General features: G+C 34.4%; 1 protein-coding gene across 1 annotated transcript in view; it reads left to right on the top strand.

The window, feature by feature from the left end:
* LOC107645870 overlaps window positions 1-8,794 on the top strand; it is a 13,362-nt gene extending 4,568 nt beyond the window's left edge. The window contains exons 18-36 of the mRNA XM_016349999.2: window positions 31-177; window positions 1,059-1,316; window positions 1,428-1,490; window positions 1,631-1,720; window positions 1,810-1,869; window positions 2,074-2,139; window positions 2,257-2,322; window positions 2,424-2,499; window positions 2,595-2,659; window positions 2,773-2,865; window positions 2,990-3,070; window positions 3,158-3,242; window positions 3,333-3,376; window positions 3,475-3,537; window positions 3,734-3,793; window positions 3,884-3,937; window positions 4,288-4,347; window positions 4,658-4,772; window positions 8,475-8,794. Coding sequence (XP_016205485.2) covers window positions 31-177; window positions 1,059-1,316; window positions 1,428-1,490; window positions 1,631-1,720; window positions 1,810-1,869; window positions 2,074-2,139; window positions 2,257-2,322; window positions 2,424-2,499; window positions 2,595-2,659; window positions 2,773-2,865; window positions 2,990-3,070; window positions 3,158-3,242; window positions 3,333-3,376; window positions 3,475-3,537; window positions 3,734-3,793; window positions 3,884-3,937; window positions 4,288-4,347; window positions 4,658-4,772; window positions 8,475-8,605 — 1,677 coding nt within the window. The 3' untranslated portion in view covers window positions 8,606-8,794. The remainder of the gene's footprint in view (window positions 1-30; window positions 178-1,058; window positions 1,317-1,427; window positions 1,491-1,630; window positions 1,721-1,809; window positions 1,870-2,073; window positions 2,140-2,256; window positions 2,323-2,423; window positions 2,500-2,594; window positions 2,660-2,772; window positions 2,866-2,989; window positions 3,071-3,157; window positions 3,243-3,332; window positions 3,377-3,474; window positions 3,538-3,733; window positions 3,794-3,883; window positions 3,938-4,287; window positions 4,348-4,657; window positions 4,773-8,474) is intronic.

Raw genomic sequence — 10,786 nt, 5'->3', positions numbered from 1 at the left:
TTAAAATATATGAGTGAAGTTGGTTGTTAATTTGTTATGGTTGGGGCAGGAACATTCTTCATATTCTCCGGCGTATGCGGGTTGACAGTTGTATTCGTTGCAAGATTAGTACCAGAGACAAAGGGGCGCACACTTGAACAAATTCAAGCTTCTTTGAATTCATATTCTACAAAGAAATGAATTTGGTTTTCTGGTTCTCCCTGCTTGAAAGGCATATACACAAGTTTGCATGAAGGAAGCAACCAACAAGACTCATACCTTATATATATAATATATAAAGAGAAATGATGTGTGTATCACCTTTTGTGTATACTTCTTTTGTATACCTTCTTTTTATGGTATAAAAAAAACAATTTTTAAATTTTTTTTTTCACTTTTTATCAATCACTTTTAATACAAAATATGAAAAGAATATTAGAGAGATGTGCACAAAAGTAGTGCATGTAATATTTCTGGTCTATAAATATTTGATTTTAGAAATTCAATGTCACACTGTCATGGAAATATTGCTTCGAGGAATACATTTTTTTTTTTTTGGTTTTTAAATGACACTAGGTAGTTATCAATACATACATATATAGTTATTTATGTACAATTATTTAACTAGATATTACTACATTCGAAATAAACTCACAGTTCAGTAGTTAAGTCTTCCAAATTTTTGAGTATGAGGTCGTGTGTTTAACAAAATCCTGAAATCTGTTACAGAATATTCGAACAAACTATAATGATTAAGTTGAAACATTCTTTTTATCTACATATTGGACCGTCATTAATGGTAACTCCATTGTCAATTCCTCAGACCATGCAACAACAAAGAAAGTACAGGAAGAGGCGTTTGTGTTTCACTTTCAGAGTTTTTCTGAAAAGAAGTTAAATATATCCAACAAGAGTAAATAAATAAATAATAAAGGAATTATGTATAAATCTGGGTATGAAGAACTAGTCAATACACCCCATGATTCTTATTATTACTAGATAGATATATTGTATAAATATCTTAACTCAACTCAAGTCAAGACTCATCCACAAGTCACTATCACTCCATCACTGATTGATTCATTATCTTTTCTGTCATAACCTTGAAATTCTGTGTAGCTTCTTTGTGCAGGAGAGGTTGGTCAATCTTGGAGGACAGTAAGAGCATGGAACCAAGCCAATCATGGACTCCTTTGCTTTCCAACACTGAATCACAAGTTCATGGTGTTATTACCTGTGATAAACAGATGATGCAGAGTGAAACTTGTTCCATGCCAGCTACTCTCATACTCACCACCCTTGTTGCTGTCTTTGGTTCTTACGTTTTCGGATCTGCTGTATTTAATAAATTCCCATTTACACTCTTTGGTTTGAGTTTGGAAAAATCATCATCAGAATTCAGTATCATAGTACTAATTATTAATCACTGTCACTGACTGGTTTTGCAGGTTGGATATTCATCACCTGCTCAATCTGGAATCATGGATGAACTCACTCTTGAAGTTGCTGATGTTTGAACCTTTAAATTTGAATCACAACCTTCTTTTCATCATTACATTGAGATGAAGTTCAATTGTTAACTATAATGAGATGCTTGAATTGTGACAGAAAACGCTTAAGCTTATCTACATAAGTATTTCCTTGTATGCAGTATTCATTTTTTGGTTCAATATTGACAATTGGAGCAATAATTGGTGCTTTTGTCAGTGGTAGAATAGCAGATTGTGTTGGACGTCGAGTTGTAAGTTTCTTTTTCTCCGATTTTATGTGTTTAGTTACTCAACTTTCTTATTTTGATGTTCTTTTGTTATTTTGCATTTTGCAAATCAGGCAATGGGATTTGCAGAGGTATTCTGCATCTTGGGATGGCTTGCAATAGCATTCTCAAATGTAGGTTTGTCATTTTTTCGACTTCATTTCTCGAATTAGTCTAGCTATGCCTTTTACTAGAAATTTGTGTTGAGGAAGGTTGCATAATCTTAGTTATCTTTTTTGCAATATTCCAAGCACAATGTCCTTAAATGCAATTAAGGATGGAAGAATCTGTGCCGGTGCTAAGATTCTTGGTATTTAACACTTGCTGCTTGATTGAAGGTTGCTTGGTGGCTTTACATTGGAAGATTGTTGGTAGGGTGTGGAATGGGCCTTCTATCTTATGTGGTAATGTTAAGATTCATAAACTTTCGTATAATTTCAGTTCAAACTTCAAATTGCATTCAGCTGATCAAGTCAAAAGAAACACAAATAATTTTTTTTCCCTTTTATATAACATAACAGGTTCCAGTTTATGTAGCAGAAGTAGCACCGAAGAATCTCCGAGGAGGATTCACCACGGTTCATCAGGTAAAGTGATAAAATATTCTCTCAAATGTCATTCTACTTGCATCATGTTTTACATATTTCATGCATTGGCTTATTCCAAATCCTTATTATTATGTTGACAGCTTATGATTTGTTGTGGGGTATCATTAACTTATCTTATTGGAGCATTCTTGAATTGGAGGATTTTGGCTCTGATAGGTAAATGACCTTCTTTCTGGTGTTGTTTTAACAAAACATGAAATCAAACAACTGGGTTGATGAAGCTACTCACATGTTTTTCATCTTTGTCTCAGGAATCATTCCTTGTAGTGCACAGGTTCTGAGTCTACCCTTCATTCCTGAGTCTCCTAGGTGGCTGGTTAGTTGTTCCTAGTTGCTTACTATCATTCAAACAAGCAACTAATCATTCTTCACTTTTTATTAAAATGATTGGAGTTGCGAAATGTCACCGATACTTACAATCTTCTGCAGGCAAAGGTTGGTCACTTGGCGGGGAGCGAAAATTCTTTACAGCGCCTTAGGGGAGAGAATGCCAATGTTTCTCAAGAGGCCACTGAAATTAGAGTATATAACAAGCGTTTGTTCATTCGAGTGCTAAACTCGTGTGTTACAATCTATCTAGAAAGCAAAAGAAGCAAGGAAAAAGATACCACAAAGTCTAACACACTAACATGCACTGTTTTGGTAGGATTATACAGAAGCACTTCAGCAGCATTCAGAAGCTAGCATTATTGGATTATTTCAATTGCAGTATTTGAAGTCACTTACTGTGAGCTTTCATTTTTCGAAGTTAGATTTACTTGGAATTCTATCTTAACTTTTGCACACTCTTACTGTATCTTGTTGCTTGATGTAGGTAGGTGTTGGCCTAATGATACTGCAACAGTTTGGAGGGGTTAATGGCATTGTTTTTTATGCAGGTTCTATATTCATTTCTGCTGGTACGTCGCTGTAGGAGAAGATGAATATGAAAATATTAAGAGTTATAGTAATACAATTCTCAAGAAAGCAAAAACTCTTATCTATGACAGGGTTTTCAGCAAGTATTGGAACAATAGCAATGGTTTCTGTTCAGGTCCTTAATTATCTTCATACAATTCTTTTTCATTAGTCTTCTCTTCATGTCTTAGTCTCTTCACAGTGCACACTATTTGGATATTTTTGTGTTTGCAGATTCCAATGACAATTTTGGGAGTACTTTTGATGGATAAATCCGGAAGACGACCACTTTTGCTGGTAAGAAGGTTTAGGTCCTATTTAGTTTCGATTTTCATTTCAAGGTTGTCTAAAGCCTGAATTTTTATTGTTTTTACTTTTATTTTTTTGTTTTAAAGCAATATCTTGAAAACAGAAAACACTGAAAATAAAGACAGAAACCGAATTTTTTTGTAAAAATTTTGAATCCAAAAGCTTATTAAGTTCTTGCATACAGGTCTCTGCTTCGGGAACATGCTTCGGATGCTTACTTGTGGCCCTATCATTCCTTTTGCTGGTTCTTGGATTTGCAATTATGCTTCATTAAGTTCTGTTTTCACTTCAGTTTTGCTGAGATTAATCAGTTAATTACGGTTGTCATATGCAGGACCTACATAAATGGAAAGATCTAAGTCCTATTCTTGCTCTTGCTGGTGTACTGGTAATGATTTAGTAGTGAAAATACTTATGTTGTAAAACACTCTTATTTGATTTGATTTAATTTTTACTTAAACGTATCAATTTAATTTGATAACGAAACATGGATGGTGGAAACTCAGGTGCAGTCGACTTCACGTGAAGTTGATACCTGAGAGCCGTTAAATAATTTGACTGATTTGACTAAATTTTCATCTAACAGCTCTCAGGTATCAACTATCAATCACATAATCTTGCTAGAACTTTTCACAGTGCCTCTAACGTTAGAAAGTTTGTTTCACTCAAACCAATATACATGTCAGTCCATACATAAAGGTAGTTCAATGATTTACATTTTAATTTTATGATGAACAGGTATATACAGGATCTTTCTCTCTTGGCATGGGAGGAATCCCATGGGTTATAATGTCTGAGGTAGTTTCTTATCAGAATCTACTACTGCCAAAAGAAAAAAACTATGAGAAAATTGTTAGATTGTGATGTTTAGGGTTAGGTTTTAACGAAACTTAATTTTGATGAAGTCGGATTCAACTAAACCTTAACCCTAGACATTCGTCGTAATTTAACTCGAAAAATCATAATCTAGTATTTATATTTCGCCATTATTATTTTATATATGCTCTAATGATGGAGTATAATTTCTTATCATGAGATAGATACAAACAAATCTATCATTAAAATAGTAAGCATTAAGGTTGATTAATTGGAGAATTTTTTGTTTCAGATATTTCCTATAAATGTAAAGGGGTCTGCTGGAAGCCTAGTGACTTTGGTTAGTTGGTTGTGCTCTTGGATTGTGTCATATGCCTTTAACTTCCTTATGAGTTGGACTTCAACAGGTAAAAAATAAATTTGGTAAAAAGTTACATAGATCAATCCCATTAAAATTTTTTTAAAGTTCCCAAATTAGTCTCTCTGTATAGACGATAAATTTGACGCAGGAAGTGATCAATTTGTCTAACGAAATAAAAGTTTAGGGTTGATTGGTGATTAACATTTGTTGTAAATTAAATTGTTTTATTGAAATTTTTTAGAGACTAATATGGAGTATTAGTTGAAGGGAAAAATAAAAAAGTTAAGAAGTCTGGATTCCTGGTTTACGCATGAAGGTTTTCTGCGAATGGTGAAAAATGAATGGAGAAGTTTGGGAGATGCTCAATTCATGTGGAAGCTGAAGGTGTTAACGGGTCCTTTGCGGCATTGGCACAATAATACTTAGGGTAGCGTTTGTTTTGAAGTACTGAGACAGAGACTGAGAAACTGAGACTCAGTATCGTGTTTGTTAGTTCAGAGATTGGTACTAAAATTTCTGTCTCTGTCTCTAAAATTTCAGTATTTCAGTACCTCCAAAAAGTAGGGACACAGGGGACTGAAATTTTTAGAGATGGAGATTGAAACTTTAATAACATTTTATACCTAAAATACTTTCATTTCAATTAATTAATTCCAAATTTACCCTTTGTGCAAATTAAATTAGAGTTTTATTCTTATTTCAATTCCTGTCTCCTATTTTGCACCAAACAGAATATTGAGATTTATTTTAATCCCTGTCTCTTAGTCTCTGTCTCTCAGTCTCAGTCTTTTCGTCTCTGTTTCTCCACCAAACGCTACCTTAGGGACATGGATAAGAGACTGGGAATGTTTAAGGAGGAGATCACAAGGCTGGACAACTTAGTGAGTAATGGGATATATGATGGTACAACGGAGGCTAGACGTAAGGCGCTGGTGTGCTTCTGTGAAAATGGTACGTCAGGAAGGAAATTCACTGGAAGCAGATGTCTCGATCTCAGCATTCGGCAGACATGGACAAGAATACCAGGTACTTCCATATCATTGCCTCAGCTAGAAGAAGGTCTAATAGGATTGAAGCTCTGATGTTAAATGGTCGACTTGTGAGGAATCAGGCGAGAATTAAAGGGGCCATTAGGGGGTTTTACAAGGAGCTTTATAGGCAGGAATATGCTCCGAGGATTGGCTTCAGGGATGGGTTGGTGAAATAGATTAGTGGAGATGAGGCTGTGGCATTGGAGGTCATGCCATCAGAGGAGGAAATCAAGGAGGCAGTGTGGGACTGCGGATCGTCTAAGGTCCCAGGGAGTGATGGGTATAATATGAACTTCATAAAGAAGTGCTGGGATGACATTGGTCCGGAATTCAGTGCAGCTGTACTGGGATTTTTCCGAAGTGCGCAGTTACCTACAGAGGCGAATGTCACCTGGGTGACATTAGCCCCAAAGGTTGAAGGTGCAAAGGAGGTTTTAAGGACTTTCGGCCGATTAGTATGGTGGGCTGTCTGTATAAAGTGATCTCGAAGGTGTTGGTGAGGAGGATGAGGCCTGTGATACCGGGGTTGGTAGGAGAGACTCAGACTGCATTTGTAAAGGGTAGAAAAATTCATGATGGAGCACTCATAGCCTGTGAGACAGTCCATTGGCTGAAGGCGCGTAAAAAGGAAGTGGTTATCATCAAGCTGGATTTTCAAAAAGCCTATGATAGAGTACGATGGAGTTTTATAGATATTGTGCTACAGAAGATGGGTTTCGGCCAAAGGTGGAGGAATTGGGTAAAGGAGTGCGTTACCACGGCTACTATGCTGTTCTGGTGAACGGGACACCGTCTAAACCGTTCAAGATGGAAAAGGGGACTAAGACAAGGAGACCCCCTATCTCCTCTCCTTTTTGTACTCGTCGTTGATGTGTTGCATCGGATGCTGGGGGAAGCCATTAGGAATGGGCGCATTGCGCCATTACTAGTAGGGGGGACCATGTGGAGTTGTCGCACCTACAATTTGCAGATGACACAATCTTATTTTGCCCGCCAGAGACGGAAACAATTGTGAACTATAAGCGATTGCTGCGGTGTTTTGAGTTGATGTCTGGGCTGAACATTAATTTTGAGAAGTCGAATCTGATCCCAGTGAACTGTGAGCAAGAGTGGATAGAGCGTGCATGTGACTTACTGGGGTGTCAAAAGAAAGAGTTGCCTGTGCGATACCTTGGGATCTCCTTGGGGGCGAATCCACAGTTGGTAAAGACGTGGAAACCAATCATTGATAAGGTGGAACAGAAGCTCAGTTTATGGAAAGCGAAGGTGTTGAATAAAGCAGGTAAGCTTGTTCTTATCAAATTAGTCCTGAATAGCTTGCCCATTTATTACCTTAGCTTGTATAAGATGCCACGGGCGGTGGCGACCAAGCTCATTGCTTTACAAAGGTACTTTATGTGGTGTAAGGAGGACGGTACCTATGGCATCCCATTGGTCAAGTGGGAGTTGGTACAGGCTCCGAAAAAGGCTGGGGGCTTGGGGGTGGGGGATGTGGTGCTTAGGAACACAGCACTACTGTTTAAATGGTGGTGGAGGTTTTCAAAGGAAGAATGCCCGTTGTGGAAAAAGATTGTCTGTTCTTACAACAAATTGTCCCCTAATATAATGCTAGCAAATCAGTCTGTACCGGTCAAAGGGGGCCTTGGAAGGACATCTGCCAGCTAAATATCAAAGAGCAAAGGGTGCGAGATAAAATGGTTAATGGTTTGGCAATGGAAGTCGGCAACGGTAGGAAAACCCGGTTTTGGGAAGATAATTGGGTTCAGGGTGGTCCACTGAGAGTGAATTTCCCAAGACTCTTCTCTGTTTCAAGCCAACAAAATTTTGTGATTGGGGATTGTGGTTTTTGGGATGGGTTAGAGTGGATATGAAACTTTCAATGGAGGAGGGAGCTGTTCCAATGGGAGCTAGAACTGGTACATCAACTACATGAGCGACTAAGGCCAGTGAGGATGTCACCTGAAAATGAGGATACTGTGGTATGAAAACTTGATAACACAGGTGTCTTTTCCACGAAGTCTTTTATGCAGGTAATCCAAACGGAGACGTTGTCAGAGGAGATCACGAGCTATAGCTTCACAAGTGCAATATGGAACGGCTTGGTACCCCCAAGAATTGAACTGTTTGGATGGTTTGTGCTAGTTGGTCGCATTAATAATAAGGAGCGATTGACTAGATTAGGAGTTGATATTCATAGTGATACTACTTGCGTCCTGTGCCACAAGGGGGTAGAAAATGTTGAGCATCTATTTCTTCGGTGTGAGGTAACATGGCAGGTGTGGTGCTACTGGTTGCGATCCTTTAGTAGTGTTTGGGTTACCCCTGGAACCATGAAAGATCTTTTTGGGAGTTGGATTGGCATGATCGGCAGAAGACAAGGACAGAAGCAGTGGATGGTGGCGTTCTTTGCAGTGATCTGGAACATCTGGTTGGAACGTAATGCCAGAATTTTCAAGAATGCACGGGAAAATATTGAATCCATTCAAACAAAGACGGTGTTGAGTTACAAAGAGTGGTATGATTGTGATGTTTTCGGGAGTTGTTAGCTGAGTTGAAGGTGTAAGGGGATTGGTTGCTTTGTCTGTAGCGTTTATATTTTTATGTTTGCTTGTTTTGCTCCACTTTAATGTGTTGAGCTTTCTCTTAATTCCAAAAAAAAAAAGTTAAAGAAGTTCTTATATGTGAAGTTAATTACTTAATGTATTATGTTTGGGCAGGAACTTTCTTCATATTCTGTGGCATTTGTGGTTTCACCGTTGTATTTGTGGCAAAATTAGTACCAGAGACCAAGGGCCGTACACTAGAAGAAATTCAAGCATCTCTCAATCCATTTTCAACAAAGACATGAATTGTAATTTGGATCAAATATTTATCATTAGGTTAAAAATTATTATAATTTCTTAGAATTATATCCGGCATCAAATGCTAGTGCTTGTTGTCAAGGTGGTGTGCCAAATTAGTTTACGTTTTGAATTATCACTTAAGACAAAATTGCAAGCTATTCATGAGTTTCAATTTTAATTTTTCCTTTTGTTTATTTGATAAATTAAAGGATTTAATTCCATTAAGACATAGTAGGATGTTATTCCAATTGGTACTTGTATGTGGATTCAACCTTCAACGAAAGTGTAATTTTTGCTATAGCATAATTTTAAATAGATATTCTCATGTCATGTGGGTACATTGGAAAACGTATGTTATCTTCTATTTAGATTTTAGAGGGTACTGACAAATTTTGGGTTAATAGTTAAATTTGTTTTTAAAAGATTATTTATTTTTAAATTGATTCTCAAATAATTTTTTTAGTAATATTAGTTTCGGAAAGATAAAATATAAATTAAATTGATCATTTTATTAGTTAGATGATGACGTGTCACATTAAGTATCATGTAACATGATGACGTAATAGGTTAATGCCACATGTCACAAAATGATTAGTTGACGTATTAGGTCAGTGACACTCGACATGTCACATATCATTTGATATGTCTTAAATTTATTTATAATCAAATTAGTTCCTGAAAGTATAAATATAAGTCATTTTCATCTCTAAAATTTTATAAATTGATCAAATTAGTCTTTATATAAATTTTTTTATAATATTAAATTTTTAATATTTCTTAATCCTACTCATTTTAATCTTATTTTTTACACCTTAATAAAAAAATTTCAAATAAAATAATAAAAATAATTAAATTGTTACAAAATTATTTTCTCATATATATTTTTAGATTTTTCATTTTCAAATTCTAATTTTTTTTAGTGTAAAGAGAATTTTGTTTATTAAGATTTAAAAAATAAAATTAAAATTAATAGTATAAAAAAGTATTTTAAATTTAATATTATGAAAAAAATTTAAAAAAATTTATATAAAGACTAATTTGATTAATTTTTAAAATTTTAGATATGTAAATGACTTACGTATGGACTTTTAAGGGCTATTTTAATTATAAATAATTTTTTTACATGTCAAGCGATACGAGACGTGCTAGGTGTCACTGACCTGATACGTCAACCAATTATCTTGTGACACGTAGTATTAACCTATCATATCATCATGTCACCTGTTATTTAATGTGACGTAGCATTATCTAATTGATGAAAAGACCAATTTAATTTATGTAACTAAAATAATCATTTGAGTACTAATTTAAAAAATAAATAATTTATTAGAGACGACTATTAACCCAAAAAATTCAACTCCTTCTTTTACCCTAGCAAAACGTCAAAACACCTGAAAAATAACAAACACGTGAGATAAAAAGAACAATTTATCCACATAACTATAATTAGTTTAGGCACGTCCCTGGTAATCCCAATAGTAGCCTCAAATATAGGGAAGATAGTTCCATGCCGTTAAAGAATATATCTTCTTCCAAAATGCTCAGAATCCAAAATACAACAGTAAATCTAGACAATTAAAATATTTTAATGAGAATAATGTTATATATTTAAATTTTTTTACAAATAAAGTCTAGTTAAATTAAATAATAAAATTTAAAATAATATTAATTATAACTAATTTTTATTATGTTAGACTAATTTAATTAAATTTAATTAATAAAAGAATTTAATTTGTCATTATTGACATTATTTTTTTTCTTATAATTTTTTTGTTCTTATTTATCTTCTTTGTTCATATATTTTTTATTTTATAAAAAAGAAGAATAATGAAAAAACATAACACAAAAAATATGATGATAATAAAGAAGAAAAATGTATTGAATTTTTCATATAAAACATAGAAATAAAAAAATATCAAAATTTGTTATATAAAACATAACAACTTTATCACGATAAATACAAAATTTAAATTGATTTTCACATTGCATTGTAAAATAGATTGTTGATTAGAATTTAGGAATATACAATTCAACTTTAAAACAACTCTGTTATGATAAAATTCTCTATTTTTAAAATAAAACAATAGAAGATACTGAAAAATTTTTGTATCAATAACAAAATATGAAAAAGAAGAATATATTGGGAGAAAAAAAAAGATAAAATATAAAAAAATAGAAAAAGAATA

This window comes from Arachis ipaensis, chromosome B06 (genome assembly GCF_000816755.2).
Source record: "Arachis ipaensis cultivar K30076 chromosome B06, Araip1.1, whole genome shotgun sequence".
In the NCBI taxonomy this organism is placed as follows: Eukaryota; Viridiplantae; Streptophyta; class Magnoliopsida; order Fabales; family Fabaceae; genus Arachis; species Arachis ipaensis.
This window is presented reverse-complemented; position numbering and strand designations above follow the sequence as displayed.